The sequence below is a fragment of the Triticum dicoccoides genome, chromosome 7A, assembly GCF_002162155.2.
Source record: "Triticum dicoccoides isolate Atlit2015 ecotype Zavitan chromosome 7A, WEW_v2.0, whole genome shotgun sequence".
In the NCBI taxonomy this organism is placed as follows: Eukaryota; Viridiplantae; Streptophyta; class Magnoliopsida; order Poales; family Poaceae; genus Triticum; species Triticum dicoccoides.
In genome coordinates this window covers 224,518,688-224,544,247 of record NC_041392.1, presented here as the reverse complement: position 1 = coordinate 224,544,247, position 25,560 = coordinate 224,518,688, and the positions used below count along the sequence as shown (strand labels likewise).

At 49.3% G+C, this 25,560-nt stretch overlaps 1 protein-coding gene across 1 annotated transcript in view; it reads right to left on the bottom strand.

Annotated features, from left to right (window-relative positions):
* LOC119333406 (wiskott-Aldrich syndrome protein homolog 1-like) overlaps positions 1 to 23,083 on the bottom strand; it is a 119,262-nt gene extending 96,179 nt beyond the window's left edge. The window contains exon 1 of the mRNA XM_037606309.1: positions 22,852 to 23,083. Within this exon, the coding sequence (XP_037462206.1) occupies positions 22,852 to 23,083 (232 nt within the window). The remainder of the gene's footprint in view (positions 1 to 22,851) is intronic.
* Between the last annotated feature and the right edge of the window lie 2,477 nt (positions 23,084 to 25,560).

Sequence of the window (25,560 nt, the reverse complement as noted above, 5' to 3'; positions counted from 1 at the left end):
TGGACTCTGTGGCGGCTGGATGAATATTTCGTCGACTCCCCTTGGGTTCTAGAAATATTGGGGTATTTATAGAGCAAAGAGGCGGTCTGGGGAGCACCCGAGGTGCGCACACCCACCAGGGCGCTCCTAGGCCTCCTGCCGCGCCCTTGTGGGTTGTGCAGGTGGCAAGTGGATGGCTTCTTCTGTTAAGAAGAAAGACATCAAGGAGCTTCGAGAGGCCGGATACCTAGACAAGGAGATCGTTCACCGTCTCCCGACCGAAGGACAGATCGTCCCTACCCAAGATCCCCATGAGAGGGTTGTGTTTCTTGCACATTTCGTTCGTGGGCTGGGATTCCCTCTCCACCCGTTTGTCCGCGGACTAATGTTTTACTACGGGCTAGACTTCCATGATCTAGCCCCCAACTTTGTCCTCGACATCTTGGCATTTATAGTCATTTGCGAGGCCTTCCCCCGTATCTCGCCTCACTTTGGCCTATGGCTGAAGACTTTCAATGTAAAGCCGAAGGTGGTGAGAGGCCAACAGGTAGAGTGCGGAGGCGCCATGGTGGGCAAGATGCCCAACATTATACGACCCAAAGGCTCCTTCGTGGAGACAGTGAAGGGGTGGCAGTCGGGATGGTTCTACATCACCGAGTCACGCGACACTAACTGGGCGGTGGCCCCCGAATTTCAATCCGGAGCTCCACTACGGCTCACCTCCTGGCAAGAGAAGGGCCTCGCCTGGGGCTCTTAGAGCGATTTGACTGGGATCCAGACATGCGTTCAGAACATGATAACCAATAGGATCAAACTCGTCAACGTGATCCAGGTTATGCTCATTCCCCGGATCCTTTCATGCCAACGCCGGACTTGCTATTTGTGGGAGTTTGATCCGGCCAAGCACCTGACTCTACTAGAGCTCTTCGGCACAACGCACGAAGATATCTGGAAAGTGCTCTTCAAGGCCGGTGAGACTCCACCGCCCACGACCGAAGATCGTGGGCTCAGCTTAAAGCACCAGGCCAATTCGGTAAGTTCTTTCATGTATTCAAGGTATAGCCTTTACGGGCATATTTCGGGAAGGAGTATAAGCCTTCCTATCAATTTTCAGGCCTGGATCAACATAGCGGGGTGGATTAATTGTCCAGCTCCACTTCCGGAAGATGAGGAAACCCCACTCCTAATGAAGATGCTATTTTCGGCGCCTTATGATGTGCTGGAGAAGAAGGCCAAGAAGACGGCCAAAGGGAGCAGGAGTGGCCTTCGCCGAAAGGGCACTTCGGATATGTCGTCCAAAGACGAGACTGACTCTTTGGTCGCCGAAGACGAGGCGAGGAGGAAGAAGAAGGCGGCTTCCCCCGGAGGGGGGAAAGAAGAAAAGAGATGCATCCACGAATCTGGAGATGAAGGCGCCCAAGAGGGGGAAGGGCTCCCTTGCGGATAACTCTGCATGGGATGTCGAAAGCAGTCCAGAGCGAATGCCACAGACCAAGCCTCGGGCTGCCTTGTAAGTACCAAAACCCTATGCACCTCCCAATACCTGGCCTTTCTAGTTCATAATATTAACATGTTTAAACTATGCCATTAGAGTCCGGCCCGCGACGGCTCCCCGCGATCCTTGATAGAGGATTCACTAGACTCAAAGGAGATGGCTAGCATTTCTCTGCCGCCCGCTCATTCTGCCTCACCCAAGGGTGATGACGAGGTGGCGTCCCAAAGAATCTTCCCCGACCAGGGGGAGATTCCAGAAATCGTTAAGGTGACGCCGCAGGATGACTCCTCGGCTGTCGGACACATGGGGGAAAAAGCCCCCATGGGGGACTGGCAGTGGGGGCCAAGTTCTCTTCGGCCCTCAGACGAATACCATTCCGGAGACCTACACGGCTCCGGAGTCCAGCGAACGGCCTTCCCCAAAAGGAGGAGGTGTGCCTGTTCCACTGATGACCTTTGTCCAACCAGAGGCACCGGACAATCTGCTGGAAGCACTGCAAGGCGTCTCCATTGTGGATGAGCACCGTGTCCTTATGGGTACGGTGATTGAAAAGGTTCAGTCCGCCAAAAGCAGACTGACCGAGGCCTGCACTAGCCTTTTAACACGCTTTGAGGTAACAATTGTAGAAAAAATATCACAATGTGGACAGTAGCCCCTGATGCTCTGTTCGGTGTCCGGAAAGGAAAGGCCGAACAGGGGATCAAAATAATTTTTGCAGGAGTCTAACATAATATGTCTTTCTGAATAAGCAGGTGTTGCTGCTGGCTATTGCCGCTCACACTGCGGAGGTCTCCGGACTGAAGCAGAATCTAGAGCGGGCCGAGAAAGAGCTCGGCCTCGTGAAGAAGCAGCTGGAGGATATCAAAGGTATGCAGCAACCTGTGTGTATGTTTAGGAAGGATGAATGGTTCATGCTGACTAAAGTGCCATGAACTTTATTAGGGGCCACGACCGAGGTGGTGGCCCTCAAGAAGGCATTAGAGAAGGCCGGGGACAAAGCGGCCAAGGAACAGACAGCGCGCGAGAAGCACGAGGCCCGGGTCGGCGAGGTTCAGCAAGAGCTCCAGGACGCCGTCAAGAAGTGCGAGTCCTTGGAGCGTGATTCTAAGACGCAAGCATTCGAACTTGCGAAGGCCCTCCAAAGCGCGCAAGAGGCTCGAGCCGAAGCCCAGAGTGCCCTTTAGGAAATCCAGGCGGCCCGGAAGATCGCGGCGGGTAAGGCTTTCATTATGCAAAGCAAGTCTGTGAAGGAAGCGTTCCTTTTACTTACCCGAATTTGGAGCTCTCCACGGGCATTTACGGATTTGTCATGCAGTGTATCAGACGCTGCCGAGTTCTATCGAGCCAAAGAAGGGAGTTCTACGGAGAAGTTGTTCTGGTCTCAATATCTTCGACTCGAACATCCGGTTTCCTTCAGCGACCAGCTGAAACAGCTGGTCGAGCTGCACAAGGCGGCCAAGCTAGCCATGAAGGAGCTAATAGTCCGACTATGACCTGTCACGCCGATACCTAGTAGCTACTTCGGATTTGTGAAGCGACTTGTTGATGCTTGCCCCCGGCTTGAGGTTATAAAGCGGTCGGTCTGTATCGAAGGTGCACGAATGGCCTTTGCCTGCGTCAAAATGCACTGGGCGAAGATGGATGCCAAGAAGCTAATGACCAAGGGGCCACCTCAGGGCAAGGAGCACTGCCGACCCGAGTTGTATTTTGATGGTGTCCTGGAGGGATCCCGTATTGTTGCGGATCCCTGTTCCAAAGACACTATCTTTGAGTGAATGTATGCGAGCTCCTTCTGCCTTGTATGATGAAACAAAGAGTTTATGCAATATAATGCTTATTATGTTTTTAAATTTTTACTTCATGTGCGGCCGTGTTGTATGAAATCTGAGGGTTAACCAATCGTCGGCTTCTGCCCCCACTTAGGTAGTACGGGGGTGTTCGGGATGGAATCTAAACAATCTTGATCCAATTAGATGGTACTTGAAGGAGTTGTTTAGCACAACGAACCAGGCAACCAGACTATGCGGCTGTAACGCCCTCTGTCGGTGTCAAAACCGACGGATCTCGGGTAGGAGGTCCCGAACTATGCGTCTAAGGCGGATGGTAATAGGAGGCAGGGGACACGATGTTTTACCCAGGTTCGGGCCCTCTTGATGGAGGTAAAACCCTACGTCCTGCTTGATTATTCTTGATAATATGAGTAGTACAAGAGTTGATCTACCACGAGATCAAAGAGGATAAACCCTAGAAGCTAGCCTATGATATGATTGTATGTTGTCCTACAGACTAAAACCCTTCGCTTTATATAGACACCGGAGGGGGCTAGGGTTACACAAGGTCAATTACAAAGGAAGAGATATACATATCTGCATTGCCTAGCTTGCCTTCCATGCCAAGTAGAGTCCCATCCGGACACGGGACAAAGTCTTCAATCTCGTATCTTCATAGTCCATCAGTCTGGCCAAACGATATAATCCGGCTGTTCGGATACCCCCTAATCCAGGACTCCCTCAGTAGCCCCTGAACCAGGCTTCAATGATGATGAGTCGGGCGCGCAGTGTTGTCTTCGGCATTGCAAGGCGGGTTCTTCTCCAAATTTCGAATGTTTGTTAAGCAGTGTCCGGCCCCATAAATGTTGGACCTCTTGGCTTCTGCGCCCAATAAGGGCTATCTCCCACGCGTCGAATGAATATGAGGCGCCAGGGCATTTTTACATTTGCCCCCCTGGCCAGATAAATAAATTGTCTATTAAAGGGATGGGGATTCTTAGATCCAATCCATATCATCCTCCCCTAGCGAGAACCCATCGGAGCGCGCTTCGGAAAAATCCACTCCAACATGGCCGACCTCCGCAGCTCCTCCTCCCGCCCTCGTAGCCCTAAGCCCGGTGATTGGGAGAGGTGTTCAGTCCCACACAGTCGATTAGTCGAACTGCAGACTAAGGGATTTCTCCCTCCAGCGTATATGGTTCCCGTCCGAGCCGGGCTCGCCACCTACAATGGCGGGGAGCAAGCGGAGAGCTTCCCCAGCCCCTCTACGAGGGAGCGGGTATGCCTTGTTCCTTATTTATTAAGGGGACTCGGATTTCCAATTCATCCGTTCCTCCGCGGGCTCCTGGAGTTTTACGGCCTCCAACTGCATAATTTCACCCCTGCTTCCATATTACACATCGCCGGCTATGTTGCCCTTTGCGAGTTATTCCTGGGCTGCGAGGCTCATTTCGAGCTGTGGAAAAGGTTATTTTGCCTCGTGCCCCACACACAGAAGGGGTCACTTTATCAAGTGGGCGAAGCCGAAATATGGCGCAACGCTGAAACCGGATACATGTCCAGTACTCCGAAGAAGACGTCCGAAGACTGGCCTTCGGAATGGTTTTATATGGAGGACGTCTCCCTTCCGGACCCTGTTCGGCGGGGTCTTCCTGAGTTCAACAATGCTCCTCTGAAGAAACGCTGAAGTTGGCGCCCACAGAGCCCCCAGGAGGAAGACAACAGAGAAGTCCTTTACCTGATGAACCGGATTAAAGCGCTGGCTCAATCAGGATTGACAGTAATCGAGGTTATGTCAATATGCATTATGCGGGGAGTGCAGCCACTTCAATATCAAGGGCACCCCCTATGGTGTTTTAACGGGGAAGACGATGCCACCCGTTGCGGGTGTAAGGGTCCGGACAACGCTACCGCTTTAGCAAAAAATATGTCTGGTTTTTTCAAGGGAGAGGAAGAGGAGTTCATCCGCATCAAGCCACGGGGCGGATTCTCTATGTACAACCCTCCAAGCTGGGTGAGTTATATCTCCCTACTCCCATTCGTCCCGCATTCTTTGTCGTAGGTATTCACCTCGCCATTGTGTGGCAGGAACTGCGAAAAGCCATAAGGGAGGTCAATAGCCCATCCCCACAACCAGAGGACCCTGACCGGGCCCTTGGTCCCGGACTCGAAGAAGATCCGGACATATTCGTGGAGCTGATAGACCGGCAGTTCTATCAATTAAGCTGTGATGACGCCATCGTGGCCATTATGGCCGACTATCCCGGACTGCTTCCTGCGTCGCACATAAGAAAAACCAAAAATCCCAACTCCAGAAACTAGGATCCCCTTTTAGACACTTCACCTACCATATACATATGGTGTTTTACAGGGAAGGCCTTTGGGACGCCGTGCCAAACCCGCAGCAACTCGCCAACAAGAGGCACCGAGGTCGGGCAGGCCAAAAAGGAAGGCGGTCGGGACGGAGACGCCAGCGCAGAGGTATGACAAAAATCCCGCGCCGTGGTTGTCGTCTTTCTCAAAATGTAATGACGTCCATGTTTCTTTAACAGAAAAAACGCTCGCCGGGATGTGTCCGGTGAGGCTGCTGATCATGCTTCCACCAGTCGGGCTCTAGGACCGGACATAGAGGCAGAAGCCGACATGGGGCAGACGCCGAATACTCCTCCTACAGAGGATGCGGATAGACTATCCACTACAAATTCAGAAGTGGAGAGCGCCATGAATCATAGGCGTCGCCGGGCCGTACTTCGTGACGCCTGCTTCTCACCAGAGGCATTTGATGCCTTCAATTCTGGAGATGCGTACCTCCATGCTGCTCAAAATGGTCTAGCCAGAGCCACGAACCAGTATGTAAGGGATGTACGGGTAAGTAAATCTGACGATTATATGTATCAGTAGCCCCTGAGACTTGAAATAGTTGGCAGAACTGATTTAAGGATCATCTATTGTGCAGGTTCTTACAGAGAAGAATACTCGACTGTCACAGCAGCTAGAGGAATGCAAGACCCAACTTCAGGCCACCGTTGCTGCATTGAAGGAACCTAAAAAGTCCCCGGCTGGTAACATTTGTTTCAAAGAATGATGGGTACCATATAGTGTGCGGCGTGGCTGCAACTCTAACAATAGATATTGCAGATGAATCTAGAGATAATCCAGAGGACCAGCATGTCGTACGACAGCTAAAGGCTGGCGAACGTGTGCTAACTGAGGTCCGGTGGGAGAAAAACAATCTCCAAGATGCCAATACCAAGGTAAGCGCGGAACTAAAAGATGTTCGAGCCCAGCTTGCGGACTCCAAGAAGGAGAATAAGCGGCTTCGACACGGCATTTTCAATAAGTGCTTGAACGAACCCTTAAAAAGGGGTCGGCGGAGAAGCCGCTAACAGATTTATGTCTACAGGTATGCTGATGGGTTGTCCCGCGGAGGAGATGCCTGGGTCTGCGGGTGATCTTCTATCTGAGCTCTCACAACTGCACGAACAAGTTCGGCAGGTGATGCAAGGTGTTGCCCAGGCCTTGTGGCCAGCCGTCTCCCTGCCAGAAGGCATTGGAGAGCTTGCGGAGAAGCTCAAGGGAGCATGACGGCTCTTCCGATTATGGAAGATATCGGCCTACCGTCAAGGTGCCAGGGAAGCCTAGGCCATGGTGAAGACGCGGTATACCAAGACTGACCCGAACCACATGGCCGAGGTCGGACCTGTGGGGCCCGATGGGAAAGAGATCCCTGTTAGCTTAGTGTATGGGCAAGTAGAATTAGCCGCAAAGTATTCCCAACAGGATTGTAGGCTAGACCGCCTGTTGGATGGTATAGAAGAGGAATTTAGTCAGTCTACATGACTATGTAATTAAAGTGACATGTATAATGCCTTCTAGCCGGATTGTAGATCATTTGTCATGGCGGACCTTTTTGCTTCAACCTCGGGACCCGATAGTCCGGAGTATGTCCGAATACCCGCTCAGTTATATAAGAACCGGGGTATGCGTGGAAACCAAGCGTAGGGGTCATTAGTGCTTGAACAGACAAGTACCCAACTAGTTATGTTATATTACATGGGTAGTAAGAAACATCTTCCAGGGAGAATAGTTCTGTTAGGGGTTCCTTTCCCTGGGTACGCATGCCCTAAAGTGCATGTCCGGACTGCGAGCGGAGATGCAGGCAAAAACATCTGGGGGCATATATGGAGAATAAAATAAAAATCATCTTTTGTTCGCCGACCGAATATTCCCTTAAGAACGCTAGCTTTCGGCTTCACCCAGTCTGAGGTACATATCCGGCTGACCCGACAGTAACAATCGCAGAGGTGCTCCCCTTATGCCCTAGCCGAATTAACGGGAATGTAGGGCATAAATAAAAGAGCCAGGCAACCCAGCTTGGCCAAAACTTAAGTCATATCGATGCATATAATGGCGAAGAAAAGGTACATGCGGAAGAATAACACATGTGTGGGGCATAAAGCCCAGAAATATAATTAAGCTTCTGTGTAAGAAGCCCCCAGGTATAATGAGTGCGGTTAGTGCGTCTATAGTGTGCAAGCGAGGCACAAGTTGGCCCTTGAAGGCCTTGAAAAAGAATAAAAGAAAGAAAGATAAAAAAGACAGATAATGTATATGCAAAAAATGGACAGAGGAAGGAGACGAACATAGAGTCCGGCGCTAGGCGTAGAATCTTCGGAGCCTGGCTGCGTTCCATGGGTTCGGCTCAAGTCGATTATTCGATGCATCCCGCAGACGGTACGCTCCACCGATCAGAACTTGGTCAATAATGAAGGGACCTTCCCATTTGGGCTCGAGCTTGGTCTTTTTCTTCTCCGGCGGGCATAGAACTAACTCGCCAATGTTATAAGTTTTGGCCCGTACTTCTCTACTTTGGTATCTGTGAGCCTGTTGCTGATAAAAGGGCTTTTGCCACGTCGCGCTCCTCCTCCAGAGTGTCCAGACTGTCCTGCCGATCGAGCTCGGCTTCTCTTTCTTCGTACATGCGCACTCGAGGTGAGTCATAAATTATGTCGCAGGGCAGAACTGCCTCTGCACCGTACATCATAAAGAAGGGTGTGTATCCGGTAGTACGATTCGGCATGGTCCGCAGCCCCCAGAGTACGGAGTCGAGCTCCTCTACCCAGTGCGTGTTAGACTCCTTTAAGGACCGCACTAATCTGGGTTTGATGCCACTCATGATAAGACCATTTTCTCGCTCAACTTGGTCGTTGGTTTGTGGGTGATAGACAGAAGCATAATCGAGCTTGATGCCCATGTTGCTGCACCAGAGTTTTACCTCGTCGGCCATCAAGTTCGTGCCATTGTCAGTGATGATGCTATGGGGGACGCCATAACGGTGTAAAACCCCGGATATGAAGTCTATCACCGGTCCGGATTCGGTTGTTTTAACAGGTTTAGCTTCTATCCATTTGGTGAATTTATCCACCATGACCAGTAAGTATTTTTTTCTTACGGGTTCCCCCTTTGAGGGTTCCAACCATGTCAAGCCCCCAGACCGCGAAGGGCCAGGTAATGGGGATTGTTTGGAGGGCGGTGGGTTGCATGTGGCTTTGGTTTGCAAAAAGCTGGCAACTGGCGCAGCGTTGGACCAGGTCACGTGCGTCTGCCCGGGCCGTCAGCCAATAAAAACCTGTACGGAAGGCCTTGCTTACAAGGGCCCGGGCTGCGGCATGGTGGCCGCCGAGTCCGGCGTGAATTTCTACCAAAAGCTTCCGCCCTTCCTCTTCGGAGATGCACCTTTGAAGGACTCCGGTAGTGCTTTTTTTATACAGCTCTCCCTCGTGGACCCTGTAGGCTTTAGATCGCCGCACTATGCAGCGTGCCTCATTTTGGTCCTTGGGAAGTTCCTGCCTAGTTAGGTAGGCCAAGAATGGTTCTGTCCACGGGGCAATGATGGCCATTATGACGTGGGCTGAAGGTGTTATTTCAGTGGCAGAGCCTCCGATTATGTCAGAGTGTTTGGTATCGGGCATTGTGGCTGGGTCCGGACTATTGCTACCGGTGTCCCCTTCCCATACCACGGATGGTTTAAACAACCTCTCCAAAAAGATGTTGGGGGACCGCATCGCGTTTTGCGCCGGTGCGGGCGAGGATATCCGCCGCCTGATTGTTTTCTCGAGCCGCATGGTGAAATTCGAGCCCCTCGAACCGAGACATCTTTAGGATGGCATTTCGATAGGCCGCCATCTTCGGATCCTTGGCTTCAAAGTCTCCATTTATTTGGGATATTGCGAGGTTCGAATCCCCATGCACCTCCAGGCGTTGAATGCCCATGGAGACTGCCATCCGAAGACCATTCAACAGGGCTTCGTATTCGGCTGTGTTGTTGGAGTCTGTATACAGTATCTGCAGTACGTATTGAACGGTATCTCTGGTTGGGGACGTCAGGACGATGCCATCCCCCAGACCGGCCAGCATTTTGGAGCCGTCGAAGTGCATGATCCAATTGGAGTATGCGTCATACTCTTTAGGGAGTTCGGCTTCCGTCCATTCGGCGACAAAGTCGGCCAATACTTGCGATTTAATGCCTCACCAAGGTTTGTATGTTATGTCGAACGGGAGGGGCTCAATGGCCCATTTGGCAATCCGGTCCGTGGCGTCGCGTTGTTTATAATATCATTAAGTGGCACTTCCGAGGCTGCTGTAATCGAACACTCTTGAAAGTAGTGTCGCAGCTTCCGGGGTGCCATGAATACCGCATAGGCTATCTTTTGATAATGTGGGTACCGTGATTTGAATGGAGTGAGGACAGTGGATACATAATATACCGGCTTTTGAAGAGGGAATTTATGTCCGTCTGCTTCTCGTTCGATGACGAGCACTGCGCTTACAACCTGATGAGTTGTCGCAATGTATAACAGCATTGGTTCACCAATGTTTGGCGCGGCCAGGATTGGGTTGGTTGCCAGTATGGCTTTTATTTCTTCCAATCCGGCCGTGGCCGCGTCTGTCCACTTGAAGTGTTCGGGGTGCCGAAGGAGGCGATAAAGGGGTAATGCCTTTTCTCCTAAGTGGGAGATAAAGCGGCTTAGAGCCACCACACATCCAGTTAATTTCTGCATTTGTTTGAGGTCTATTGGGGTAGCCAACTATGACAAAGCTCGGATTTTGGCCGGATTAGCTTCAATTCCTCTACTGGAGACAATGAAGCCCAGGAGCTTTCCGGCTGGTACGCCGAAAATGCATTTTTCCGGATTGTTCTTGATGTCGTATGTTCGGAGGTTGTCGAATGTGAGCCTCAAGTCATCTATTAGAGAGTCGACGTGTTTGGTTTTGATGACCACATCGTCTACGTATGCCTCTATTGTTTTGCCGATCTGTTTCTCCAGACATGTCTGAATCATGCGCTGATATGTCAAGCTGGTGTTTTTGAGCCCAAAAGGCATTGTGTTGAAACAGAAGGGGCCGTATGGTGTGATAAATGCCGTTGCGGCTTGGTCGGACTCCGCCATCTTGATTTGGTGGTAGCCGGAGTATGCGTCAAGGAAACACAATGACTCGTGTCCTACGGTGGCATCGATAATTTGATCAATGTGGGGGAGGGGGAAGGGATCCTTTGGGCAAGCCTTGTTGAGGTCCTTGAAATCAACGCATAGGCGCCAGGATTTGTCCTTCTTTGGTACCATCACCAAGTTTGCTAGCCAGTCCGGGTGTTTTATTTCTCTAATGAATCTGGCCTCCAATAACTTGGCTAGTTCCTCTCCCATAGCTTGTCTCTTAGGTTTAGAGAAACGCCGAAGAGCCTGCTTGACCGACTTGAATCCCTTTAGGACATTGAGGCTGTGCTCGGCCAGCCTGCGTGGGATTCCTGGCATGTCTGAGGGGTGCCAGGCGAATATGTCCCAATTCTCGCGCAGGAACTCTCGTAGTGCGGCGTCCACAGTGGGGTTTAACTATGCCCCGATGGAGGCTGTTTTTGTAGGGTCCGTTGGGTGGACTTGGAATTGGACTATTTCTTCCGCTGGTTTAAAAGAGGTGGACTTGGATCTCTTGTCAAGTATCACATCGTCCCTATCCACTGTGGAGCGTAGCGCAGTTAATTCCTCGGCCGAAAGGGCTTCGAATAATGCCTCGAGGGCCAATGCGGTTGTTTTGTTTTCGGTGCGGAGTGCTATGTCCGGATCACTAGCGAGAGTGATGATTCCGTTGGGCCCGGGCATTTTGAGCTTCATGTACCCATAATGGGGTATGGCTTGGAAGATCCTGAACGCCTCCCGTCCTAAAAGGGTGTGGTATCCGCTACTGAAAGGGGCCACTTGGAATGTAATTTCTTTGGACCTATAGTTCTCCGGCGTGCCGAATACCACATCTAGTGTGATTTTCCCAGCACAGCGTGCTTCCCGACTAGGGATGATTCCTCTGAAGGTTGTGCTGCTTTGCTCAATGCGGTTCCAGTCTATTTCCATTTTTTGAAGAGTTTCCTCATAGATGAGGTTTAATCCACTGTCGCCGTCCATGAGTACTTTGGTGAGTCGAAAGCCATCCACAATTGGGCTGAGGACCAGTGCAGCTGGTGCTCGGGCTGTTTGGAATTTAGGTTCGTCACTGGCATTGAAGGTAATAGCCGTGTCACTCCATGGATTCATTGCTGCCACGTGGCAGATTTCGGCGAGGCTGCGGAGTGTGCGCTTGCGCCTATTATTTGATGCGAAGGTTTCAAAGACTGTTAATACCGTATGTTATCCACGGGATGGTGCTCTGTGGCATTTGGGACGAGAAGATCCTCACCACTTTTGGCCACCTGCCGGAGTATCCAACATGCTCTAAGGCTATGTGTTGGTATGGTATCCACTGTACTATGAATTTTGCAGGGTCCGTTAAGCCATCCCTCCAATACGGTTCTATGCCCTGTAGAGGGTTTTTGTCTCTTTATAACTAACTCGGGTGTTTTGTGATAGTGCACCCTTTTACTTCGGACTGGGTGTATATTCCGAGCCGGATAATCCCAAAATTTTGTTTCGGTTTTCCAGGCGCTTTCCATCGCACGGTACTTTCATACTATGGACGCCAAGTCAGCGAAGCGTGATATGTCACGGCGACTTAAGGCGTTAAGGATTCCCTTGTCCGTGCAATTATTGCAGAAAAATGAGACTGTGTCTACCTCGCGACAGTCCTTAACCTTGTTCATCACAAGGAGGAATCTGGCCCAATAATGATGTACTGTTTCATGGGGCTCTTGCCTGATGTGGGAAAGATCGTTTATGTCTGGGCGGGTGGGTGGATTTGAGTCCGAACCCCTACCCGATCTGAGACCCAGGGGCCGAGGAGTTTCCAATCTTGGAAGTTTGGATTCCAGAGTGTTGCCCGATGAGTCTGGCCCGCTGCCTGACTCTAGGTTCTGGGCTTGGGTGATGTCTTCCCGTGAACGGGTATCCGGCTCAGAGAGCTTAGGAATCCGGACATAGTTAGTCCTCAGGGTAGAGGAAGAATCGTCGCATTGTTCCTCCACCACCGCAATATGATGGGTGACCGGTGGAGATATAATCTCCCTCTAATCGGGTTTAAGCCCAATCCGATCATAGTCTGTAGCGACTCCCAAGGAGGCGATACGATCCAAGAGCTCGTTTAGGGAAGAGAGCTCTATTGGATCCATCTGCTCGGCGAATTCCGAGCCGGCGTGGAGGTTGTTTTTGATGACCCGAGAAGTCATCGTCGGTGCGGTGGCCGAACTGGCGGTCATGACGAAACTGCCAAGCCGGAGAGTTTAGCGGACAACCAGGGCTCCTCCAACAGTGATGTTGTTTTTAACAACGAGACGAGGCATCCTACCTTACGGCGACGGCACAGTGGAACTCTCAATGAAAGCACCAATGTCGGTTTCAAAACCGGCGGATCTCGGGTAGGGGGTCCCGAACTGTGCGTCTAAGGTGGATGGTAACACGAGGCAGGGACACGATGTTTTACCCAGGTTCGGGCCCTCTTGATGGAGGTAAAACTCTATGTCCTGCTTGATTATTCTTGATAATATGAGTAGTACAAGAGTTGATCTACCACGAGATCGAAGAGGCTAAACCCTAGAAGCTAGCCTATGGTATGATTGTATGTTGTCCTACGGACTAAAACCCTCCGGTTTATATAGACACCGGAGGGGGCTAGGGTTACACAAGGTCGGTTACAAAGGAGGAGATATACATATCCGTATTGCCTAGCTTGCCTTCCACGCCAAGTAGAGTCCCATCCGGACACGGGACGAAGTCTTCAATCTCATATCTTCATAGTCCATCAGTCTGGCCAAAGGATATAATCCGGCTATCCGGATACCCCCTAATCCAGGACTCCCTCACCCTCACTTAGCCATAGGAGTGCGACAATAAAAACATGGGCGCAGCCCCTAGTATCTGAACTAGAGTGCTATAAGCGTGTGATCGGGAAGTACCAATCCTTCGCGTAATGCAGAAGAAATCTCCAACGATTTGCAACCTCCGAACAGCTGACCGGCTCTCGCCGCATCATGACAGTCAGTTTTCGGCTTTCTCTACTGAGGTGCTCCTTTGGATAAACCAAGGCATGATCGCAGTAGTTCTCCCTTTACTACCTTAGCCGATATAGCGGAACGTAAGGTAGCAAGCACAGGAGCCGGGCAACCCAACGATTGACCAAAGACATGATTCGGAGCCAATGGATATAATGCTAAATTCAGGGTGCCGAACTATACTTATAGAAAGTGTTCAGGCTTTTGTTGCCATAGTGTGGGGTGCTGTGCAGCCCCTGGCGAACGTGAAACGTACCAAAGTGTACGGGTGCTGCCTGATAGGGTTATCCACAGGGCAGCTGAAAAAAGAAAGAAAACAGAAAAGGTACGAAGGTAAAAAGTTGGAGTCCTATAGCTCCAACCACAAACTATTCTCATTGTAATTTAATTAGTACGTCAAGGCGCATTGATACAGGTAGTGCGATAAGCAACAGGCTATTTGACATGCTGAAACCAAGGTAGAGCTGCATGCGGGTCCTGAAAAACAGGTAGAGTTATCGTTAATGGAATCACCTAAAAAGTCCCCCATATGTCTGTGTTTCTTGCCGTCTTGGTGTGTTTATCCTTCAAGAGGACCGATGACCAGACCACCAGATGGTGCCTGTGGGATTGAGACCTAAAAAGGAAACAAGTAAAAGTGAAAGTATGTGTGTATCTGATGTCGGTTGAGCTGTACTACAGACCACAAGCTAGCTATGCCTTCGTCGATGCCCATGGGATTTTGAGTGCGTAGTTATATACGTGCGGCACGAATGCCACCACTTGATCGGAATTGCAACGAAGGCCGGATTGCTAGTCGAGCTCCTGACGAGCCGAGCTCTCCTGCTGTAGAGTAGTTTAGACCCTCTTAACAGTGTTCGTGGGCACGGCAGCCAAATTAAGGTTCTGCTTGAGAAGGCCGCTCTGTACTTCTGCTGCTAAGGCAGTTGTGTGCTCTTCTGTATGGAGGGAGCATTTCGTATTTCCGTTGACTGTTATGACGCCACGTGGACCGGGCATCTTGAGCTTGAGATAAGCATAGTGTGGTACTGCGTTGAATCGAGCAAACGCAGTTTGTCCAAGCAGTGCGTGATAGCCGCTACGGAAAGGGACGATATCGAAGATTAACTCCTCGCTTTGGAAGTTGTCCAGAGATCCAAAGACAACCTCTAGTGTGATTGAGCCCATACGCGGGCCTCTACACCTGGTATGACTCCTTTGAATGTAGTCCTAGTGGGCTTAATCCGAGATGGGTTAATGCCCATTTTTCATGATGTATCCTGATAGAGCAGATTAAGGCTGCTACCTCCGTCTATAAGGACACGAGTCAAGTGGAACCCATCAATTATTGGGTCTAGGACAAGTGCGGCAGAGCCACCGTGACGGATATTGGTCGAATGATCCCGACGATCAAAGGTGATCGGGCATGACGACCATGGATTAAATTTTGGGGCGACTGGCTCTATCGCGTAGACGTCCCTGAGCGCACGCTTGCGCTCTCTCTTGGGGATGTGGGTAGCGTATATCATATTCACCGTTTTGACCTAAGGGGAAAATTTCTTCTGTCCCCCTGTGTTCGGTTGCTAGGGCTCTTCGTCATCGTCCTCGCTTTGCGATCCATTTTCCCTGTTCTCGGTGTTTAATTTGCCGGCCTGTTTAAAAACCCAGCAATCTCTATTTGTATGATTGGGTGGTTTGTCTGGGGTGCCATGAATCTGGCACGGACGATCAAGTATGTGGTCCAAGCTGGATGGGCCTGAATTGTTCTTTTGGAACGGCTTCTTCCGCTGACCAGACTTAGAGCCCCTGAATCCGGCATTGACTGTCGTGTCCTCAGTGTTATCACTGTTGTTTCGATGTTTATATCTGTTGCGTCGAGACTTGTCTTTGCTAGTTTTAGCTTCAGAGGTGTCGGCGTCGCTTGCATTGCTTTTGCTACGGGCCAACCAACTGTCCTCGCCCGCACAAAAGCGGGTCATGAGTGCCATGAGGGCTGCCATGTATTTTGGCTTTTCTTGGCCGAGGTGGCGAGCGAGCCATTCGTCGCGGATGCTGTGTTTGAAGGCTGCTAGGGCTTCGACACCCGGACAATCGATGATTTGGTTCTTTTTAGTTAAGAACCTATTCCAGAATTTCCTGGAGGACTCTCCGGGCTGTTGAACTATATGGCTTAAGTCATCAGCGTCCGAAGGTCGAACATATGTACCTTGGAAGTTATCGAGGAAGGCCTCTCCAAGTCTTCCCAGCTGCCAGTAGAATTTGCAGGTAGACTGTTGAGCCAGTGCCGAGCTGGCCCCATGAGTTTTAAAGGGAGGTATTTGATGGCGTGGAGGTCATCGCCATGGGCCATATGAATGTGGAGAATGAACTCTTCGATCCACACCGCGGGGTCCGTGGTTCCATCGTATGATTCTATATTCACGGGTTTGAACCCTTCTGGGAATTCATGATCCAGGACCTCATCGGTGAAGCAATGAGGGTGTGCAGCGCCTCTATATCAGGCCGTATCGCGACGTAGCTCTGATGGAGTCCGTCTATGGTTTTCAGCCCGCTCATGACTAAATTTGTCACGTCCGAATAGGTGGCCGTCATCGCGTGTCGAGGCACGTCCTCGCGATCCGTAGATTGATCTAGTATGTCCTGCTTTATTGTTCAGGTTTTGCCGAATGACCATGGGCTAATTTACCTCTACCTGTGCGCTGAGGCGGGGGCTGGCTGGTGTTCGGCATGAATTGTTGTTTTGTCTCGACCACGTGGTGGCCGGTCAGCCGCATTGTAAGATGGAGGTATGTATTCCGGCGCCTCCTCGTCAAATTGAGGTAGCAATTTGCGCTTTGGGTAGCTTTTGGTTGGGCGCTTGAGGCCGTATTCTTCGGCTGCTAGGACGTCGGTCCTTTTATCATTGAGCAGATCTTGGTCAGCTTGAAGCTGTTGCTGCTTCTTTTTTAGGCTCCTTGCAGTGGCAATTAGCTGGCGCTTGAAGCGCTCCTGCTCAAGAGGTTCCTCAGGCATGATGAAATACTCGGTGCCGAGGCTCACCTCGTCCTCGGAGAGCGGAAGGTAATTATCGTCCTCTGAATCTTCATGCGTGGCCTGTTTACCGGGGTTAACCTGCCCGCCTTCCCGTTCATCTTGTTCATTAACTGCATCGACGGGGTCTTCGTTGTCTTCGGCACCTTCTGGAGTGTTATCTTCTCATGTGCCAGTGTTGCTGTCTTTACTACGGCGTGACTTAGAGCGGAGCCGCTGACGCAAGCGCTTGGACTGTATTTCAGAAGGTTTATCCTCAGCTGGATCTTCCTTGTCCTCGCCGTTGTTCTCCTTTGGTGCATCCACCATGTATACATCATACGGGAAGTGGCCATCCAGCGTCCGGTGAACAGCGGGTTCTGGGCCTCTTCTTCTCCGGCATCGTCGTCCATACCGTCGATGTCTTCAGAGTCGTAATCAAGTTCGTCGGTCAAATCCTCGACCATGGCTATGAAGTGGGTGGCGGGTGGGAAGCAAAATTCTCCACCGTTAGCCCCTAGTTTAAGCCGGATATAGTTCGGTTGTGAGTCCTCCGCCAAGGATAGGTTTTTTAATGAGTTTAGCACATCGCCCAAAGGCGAGTGCTGGAAGATGTATGCGGCGCTGAATTCGAAGATCGACAAACGATCGAGCTCGGCGTCCGAGGGCTCACATGGTTCGGAACTTAAGACTGGAGACGAGTCCGGAGTTCCGCTGACAAAAACGTCGTGAGAGGTTAAGTCTATGTGCGGCTCCAACGCCGTGGAATCTGTGGCCTCCAGAGTGGGGTTGATCCTCCCGTCCTTGGATGGCGCTGCTTGCTCCGGATCTAGGGGTAGAGCGGTTACAGGAGCAATCTCCTGGATGCGTCCAGATGACAAATTTAGGTCATGATCATCGGGGTGACCGGGAGCGGCTACCACGGTCTCAAATCCGATGAAGATCAAGTCTCCACGGATGTTCGCAACATAGTTCAAGCTCCCAAATCTAACCTGATGGTCAGGGGCGTAGCTTTTGATCTGCTCTAGATGGCCAAATGAGTTGGCCCGCAGTGCGGAGCCGCCAAACACAAAGATCTGTCCGGGGAGGAAAGTTTCTCCTTGGACAGTGTCATTATTGACGATCGAAGGGGCCATCAAACCTTTTGGCGACAGCACAGTGGAACTCTCAATGAAAGAACCAATGTCGGTGTCAAAACCGGCGGATCTTGGGTAGGGGGTCCCGAACTGTGCACCTAAGGTCGATGGTAACAGGAGGCAAGGGACACGATGTTTACCCAGGTTTGGGCCCTCTCTATGGAAGTAATACCCTACGTCCTGCTTGATTGATATTGATGAAAATGAGTAGTACAAGAGTTGATCTACCTCGAGATCGTAATGGCTAAACCCTAGAGGTCTAGCTTGTATGGGTATGATAATGAGTCTCTTGTCCAAACTAAGTCCTCCGGTTTATATAGACACCGGGAGGATCTAGGGTTACACAAGGTCGGTTACAAAGAAAGGAATCTACATATCCGGTAGCTAAGCTTGCCTTCCACACCAAGGAGAGTCCCATCCGGACATGGGTACAGTCTTCGGTCTTCGTATCTTCATAGCCAATCAATCCGGCCCATGGCTAACAGGACGGACGCCCGAGGACCCCTTAGTCCAGGACTCCCTCAACAACCATCACCAACGATCGAATGTATACACCACGTGGGCTGAGAGTTTTTAAAGAAAAGACTCGACAAACTGATGGTCAACCCGTGATGAATAATAATGATCTAATTTAGTTTTTGTAGTACATATATTTAATTGTACAAGTTTAATGTTTCAATTATGAACATAGGAAATGCCGTCAATGTCGTCGTCGGACGACGAAAGTCTCCCGGTGGAGTGCGACTGGTGTGGCGACGACCGGGGTCAGTGCGACATGCCTTAGCTGGTAGAAGGTCGGCGCTTTAGCATTAAGCTCCAGGAGACCTTCGATTTTGAAATGGTACGCAATGACGACAAGTGTTTTTTTGTAATTAAGCATGACTTCTGCTTCTTCAACGTGTAATTTTCGTCTTTTACAATCCGACTAGCTTATCCCATGCCATGCAAGACGCTATCTCTTGAAGAGGATGGATTTTCAAGATCATGAAAGTATGGAAACAAAGATAATTCAGCTAAGGACCCATCAGGGTAAGGATTTCGATGTAAATCTATACAATTTTGAGAGCGTAACCCATTTTGGTTGCCTGAATTCGGAAGCACTTTGCAAGACGTATGCTTTTCATGAGGGTATGATTGTCACCATGGATCTTAGTGATCTTGACATCGAGCAAGATAATATGGACATTTGGGTCCTTATTGATACGCTTCCAATTCTACCGCCATGTGAGTTTCTCAAACATAGTTATTAAGTAATTTATATTATTTATTTCAAAATAGTTGATAGCTTATTTCCATTGATAACTTATTTTCATTCTTCAAAGAATGTGTGGAAGATGGTAGACATAACCTACTACACAGATGGCTCAGAATTAACTTATCAGGAGAAAAATCATCTGATATCATTTATTAGTGATCTTGAGAATTACAATATCTATTATCAAATTCCTCCACATTATGGTCAATACGTGTCACTAATGCACGTGTTGAACTATGGTAACATCCATGGAGATGCCATGGTAAGATTCTTTACTATTACGACATCCATGCATCATTTGCATAAATTTTTCTAAAACTCAACTACATTGCTAACTACAACATTATTGCTATGTTTTTCAACAGAAAATCCAAAGGATTGTGTGTCTCATCTGATGTTTCCGAAAGGTCGCCTTGATGTTTTGAACTTACGGCCATGTCATCCTACGAATCACTCCTGTTCATACCGGATTTCTAAAACTGATGAAGACATGACAATCAAAGATTGTAAAAAATGTATGGTCAATCGTAGGGAGCTACTTGGAAGCAACGTTGTGCGAAGGGCGAGAATTGGAGACAGGATAATCTCCATTCTCCATAATGGAGAGTCAGGGCCTACCTTGTTTTATGTTATTTTACCTAAGAGAGGGTAGTAGGTCCTAGGTACAATGTGTTATTATGTGCTACATTGTGTTGGAGTTAATGAGGAGGAGGAGGAGTTGTGATTATGACTGGTGACCAACTTGCTATATGATGTCTCATTGATGAAAATGATGATCATGAGGAGGTGTTATATGACAATTATGTATTATGATGATAAGTTGTTAATGATATGATGATGATGATGATGATTTATTATATCATTGGGTGAAAGAACCGCAGATTAGTTTCAAGTGGATGGATCCATCCACTTGAAACTAGTCCACGGTTCTTTCACCCAGTGATGTAGTAACTCATTATAATGTAAAAAGAATCTCTAAATTGCTACTGTATGAAAACTTGTATAATGGTGTATGAAATGACATAAAATGAAAAAGAAATAGAATACGCAATAATAGTAGTAGCGCGGGCGCGGAGGTGCGCTGCTAGTACTTACCAGTAGCGTGCTGTGAAAAAAGTGCTGCTACTAAGTGCATATAGCAGTAGCGTGTGTTGACCAACGCTACTGCTAACCTTTAGCTGTAACGCCTTATCAGTAGCGCGGTAACCCGCGCTACTGCTAGGCCAAAAACCAGTGCTACTGCTAGGCTTTTCCATAGTAGTGTATAGTCACCTACTATGTGTTATGATCCGGCAACCCTGGAGTGACAATAGTCGGGACACTTCCCGGTGATTACCGTAGTTTGAGGAGTTCATGTATTCACTAAGTGCTAATGCTTTGGTCCAGTACTCTATTAAAAGGAGGCCTTAATATCCCTTAGTTGCCAATAGGACCCTGCTGCCACGAGAGGGTAGGACAAAAGATGTCATGCAAGTTCTTTTCCATAAGCACGTATGACTATATTCGGAATACATGCCTACATTATATTGATGAATTGGAGCTAGTTCTGTGTCACCCTATGTTATAACTGTTGCATGATGAATGCCATCCAACATAATTATCCATCATTGATCCATTGCCTATGAGCTTTTCACATATTGATCTTTGCTCCATCACTTTTCTGTTTCCACTGTTACGACTCTACCAAACTGCTACTGTTACTTTTGCTACCGTTACTGTTACTTCCATACTACTTTGCTACTAAATACTTTGCTGCAGATATTAAGTCTTTCAGGTGTGGTTGAATTGACAACTCAGCTGCTAATACTTGAGAATATTCTTTGGCTCCCCTTGTGTCGAATCAATAAATTTGGGTTGAATACTCTACCCTCGAAAACTGTTGCAATTCCCTACACTTGTGGGTTATCAGTACACCAAAAACACATTTGGCCAGGTTAAGCATCATCTTGTAGACCCGGAGATTGTCAAAGGTTTCCTTCAAATCATCCAATGGAGTCTCTTTCTTCCTGGACTTTACAACAATATCATCCACATAAGAATGAACATTGCGTCCAATCTGATTATGAAGACAGTTTTGGACACAATGTTGATAAGTCGCCTGCGCACTCTTGAGCCCAAAAGGCATAGATACATAGCAGAAAGCTCCAAAAGGTGTGATGAAAGCCGTCTTCTCTTGGTCTTTAACTGCCATTTTAATCTGATGATAACCAGAATAAGCATCCAGGAAACTCAAATGCTCACAACCCTCCGTGGCATCGATGATCTGATCAATGCGGGGAAGAGCAAAAGGATCAGACGGATAGGCTTTATTAAGATCTGTATAATCCACACACATACGCCAAGTGCCATTTTTCTTAAGCACCAGCACTGGGTTAGTCAACCACTCAGGGTGAAAAACTTCAACAATGAACCCGGCCGCTAAGAGCCGGGCCACCTCTTCTCTTATGGCCTTGTGTCGCTCTTCATTGAAACGGTGAAGGAATTGCTTGACCGGCTTAAACTTAGGATCAATATTGAGAGTGTGCTTAGCGAGTTCTCTCATTACACCCGGCATGTCTGAAGGCTTCCACGCAAAGATGTCCCGATTCTCATGGATGAACTCGATGAGCGTGCTTTCCTATTTCGGATCCATATTAGCACTGATAGTGAACTGTTGAGATGAGTCGCCCGGAACAAAATCAACTTGTTTGGTGTCATCCGCCGACTTAAATTTCAACAGAGGGTCTTGCTCCGTGGTAGGTTTCTTCAAGGGGGTCATATCAGCCAGGTCAACATTATATTTATAAAACTTGAGCTCCTTCGTGGCACAAGCAGACTCGGCATAAGCAGCATCACCTTCTTCACACTCCAAGGCAACCTTCCTATTGCCATGGACTGTAATGGTACCCTTACGTCCTGGCATCTTAAGCTACAAATATACATAACAAGGTTGTGCCATAAACTTGGCATAAGCCGGGCGACCAAACAAGGCATGGTAAGGGCTTTCAATCTTAACCACTTCAAACCACAATGTCTCTGCCATGTAATCATAATCATCGCCAAAGGTCACTTCCAAGGCGATCTTACCAACTGGGTATGCCGACTTACCAGGTACAACACAGTGAAAGACTGTAGAGGATGGCTAAAGGTCCTTATCAGTTAAGTTCATACGGCGAAAAGTATCATAATAAAGGACATTGATGCTGCTTCCACCATCCATGAGCACTTTAGTGAATTTATAACCCCCAACTTGAGGGGAAACCACCGATGCCAGCTGACCCAGATTATCAACCCAAGGCAGGTGATCCTCATACTCCATACAATTGGCTATTCTGACCACTGCAAATATCGAGGCACTGCTGGCTCAACTACATTGACTGCATGTTTATGAACATTCTGATCTCGCTTGCAAAGGCTTGTGGTGAAAACATGATATTGGCCACTGTTAAGCTGCTTGGGATTACTCTGATATCCTAACTGTTGTTGCTGGTTACCCTGACTGGGCTGTTGATTATAACCGCCCTGATTACCCTGTCCTTGATATCCAGAACTTGGGTCGCCGCCCCCAAAGCCTGGCCCGTGTGAGCCGAATCCTGACCCGCCATGCGGGCCATTATTGTTACTATGATTCTGATGAAAGCCAGAGTTCTTGTATTCCTTCATAATAAAGCAATCCTTCCAGAGGTGAGTTGATGGTTTATCCGGGAAACTATGTTTTGGGCAAGGTTCATTCAATATCGCCTCCAGATTAAATCTCGGTCCTCCAAACTGCGGCTTACCCTTATGACGCTGATTATTACGTTGTGTATTGGTGTTAGCCACAAAGTCTAACCCACCATCGGATTGCTTGCGTTTGCCACCATTGCCCTGGTTGAGACCTGTCATGTTTTGCTGCTGACCCTTGTTATTACCATTCTTCTTCCCCTTGCTAGACTTCTCATCATCAGATACAAGATCTTTGGTGCTGTCTGATTCAGTATATTTGATGAGAGCTCCCATAAGCTCTCCCATGTCATTGCAGTGACGTTTAAGCCGCCCCAACTTCTGCTCGAGGGGGGTAAAATGGTAACTTTTATCTAAAATCAAAACAACAGACCCGACGTTGATACTATCCGAGGAGTGGAGAATGGTTGAAACCCTGCGAACCCAGTGGTGGGCAGACTCATCCTCTCGCCGCACACAAGCATCCAGATCAATAATCAATAGGGGTTGTTTACATGTGTCTTTAAAATTCTGAAAAAGCGCGCCTTCAACTCAGCCCATGAATTGATAGAATTGGCGGGTAACCCCTTCAACTAGGTTTGAGGCGGCCCATCCAGCATCATGGCGAAGTACTTGGCGCATACAACATCCTTCACATCTAACATCTCCATCGCTAGCTCTTAGCTCTCAATCCAGGATTCGGGTGGAAGATCAGTTGTGTAATTATCTAACCTACGAGGGCCTTTAAAATCCTTAGGCAGATGCTCATTACATAGAGCCAGCACTAGACACGGTACACCAACAATCTTGGAAGTCATCCCAGCCTCCACAAATGCCGAAGGGTTTCGTTGAAGCTACTCATGAGCTGCTAATTGAGCTTCTAGTTCCGCCTCTTGATGTGCCCTCACCTGATCCCTAAGGGCCTGAACATTGTTATCATCATGGGGCAGGTTATGCCCATGAGGCGGGTTACGATGTCGCTCGCTGTTGGAAACCGCTGGCGACTCAATGCGCCGGCTGTAGCTTCGGCTCTAGCGTGGAGTTGAATGAATTCACTCACGACTGTATGAGTAAGTCGCCTGCTGAGCCACAACCATCTGAAGAAGTTCCACAGCGTTCTGGGTCTCTATCACAGCCGAGGACTCGCCTTCAACTAGAAGAGCCACCAGCCGCGAAACCGCGACAATCATGTTATCCAGTGGGTTGGAGTAATGACCCGGAGGTGTTGGTACTCGCTGAGGAGGGGTCAAATCCATTCGAGGCGGGTCTATTACACGAGGCTGAACCGCCACCCCGGTCACAGGCGCCTCAGCAGCCGGGGTCAGACCGGGCGGGGAGGTAAATGGCTCTGGTGCCTCCTTCGTTGGATAGTGTTCGACGCGTTCTGCTCCAGACTTAAACAAAAGGCCTCTTCCCTTATCCGCTGCGTCTCAGCCTCCAAGGCGTCTCACTCCATGGCCATCCTGACATTTTCTGCCTCAAGATCCTCCTGGACCTTGGTCACCTTGTCCCGTAGCTTTGCAACATCCACTTTATGTTGTACCTGATTCACCGGAGTCACCTCCGTGGCTAACAGAGTCACCAAAGCATCCAAGAGTTCGAACAGGAGTTGAGCCGGTGAACATGCAGATCCACTCGCTCCAGTTGTTGCAGCAGCAGTTGAGCCAGACGTCATGGCCGCAACAATTGAAGATTGTAACACTGGTTGTGTGCAAGCCATGAAAATTGCAGCCCTGCTTGGTGGCTCATAGGACTCCGAAATGTTGTCACCATCGGAATAGCCCCCAAGCCCGTCGTCTTGCAGTTGATAGATTGATTTGGTTTCGCCGGTTGAAGACTCGTCACCTAAATAGATGGATGTCTTTCCACCAGACATAGAACCTTCCTCAAGATCCGCCCCATGAACAAAGCCAACGAAAACATGCTTTCGGGCGGGTTGGACCTTGGCAGGTCGTGCGCGGTGAGCCGTCTCGATGATGTTGGTGTAGGCGTCCGGCTTAGGCTCTGCTTCACCGATCTTGCCGATGAAGACGTGAATTCCGCCAAAGGGGACCCGGTAACCATACTCAATAGAGTCAGCCTCGGGACCCCAGCCAACGTTGTCGATGTAGATCTTACCGCAGCGACTCTTGGTCATCTAGCCCACGGCGTATCCCTTGATCCATGAGAAGCTGCCCTTCAAGAATTCTAAACCATCGTGCTCAGGCCCCACGGTGGGCGCCAACTGTCGTGGTTTTGTCACCGCAGATGCCCTTCTGAAAGGACTTAGGTGTGGAGCCATTGCAGTGTAGGTTAGCTCGAAGGGGTTGAATGGGACAAAGGACACAAAGGATTTACCTAGGTTCGACCCCTCACAACGAGGTAAAAGCCTATGTCCTGCTTCTAGTTGTATTGCTTGAGTTTCGATTACAAGGGAGCAAATACACTTGACCTAGTTCTCGATTGATTGTCTCTTGGCCTAAGCAGCCGCCAGGTCTCACCTTTATATACACAAGTCGAAGCCCGACGCTTACAAGAGTCCGAGCCGGATCACACAACGTGCCCGACCTGGTTTCTAAATCGCCTTGCCTTAACAGGCAATCCACCATATGGTGGTTCACACGTTCGGATCTTGGGCCTCCACTAGGCCTGCCTGTGTGAGTCGTCGTCTTCATAGTTCTTCTTGGGCCTCCTTGAATCTTCTTTGTATTAAACCGCCAACGGTGTAACCCGGCCCCAGCATGGCGGGTCATACCTCGGGGGTATATCCCCAACACTGCTCATAAGAAACAAGCTGCCTTACAGGA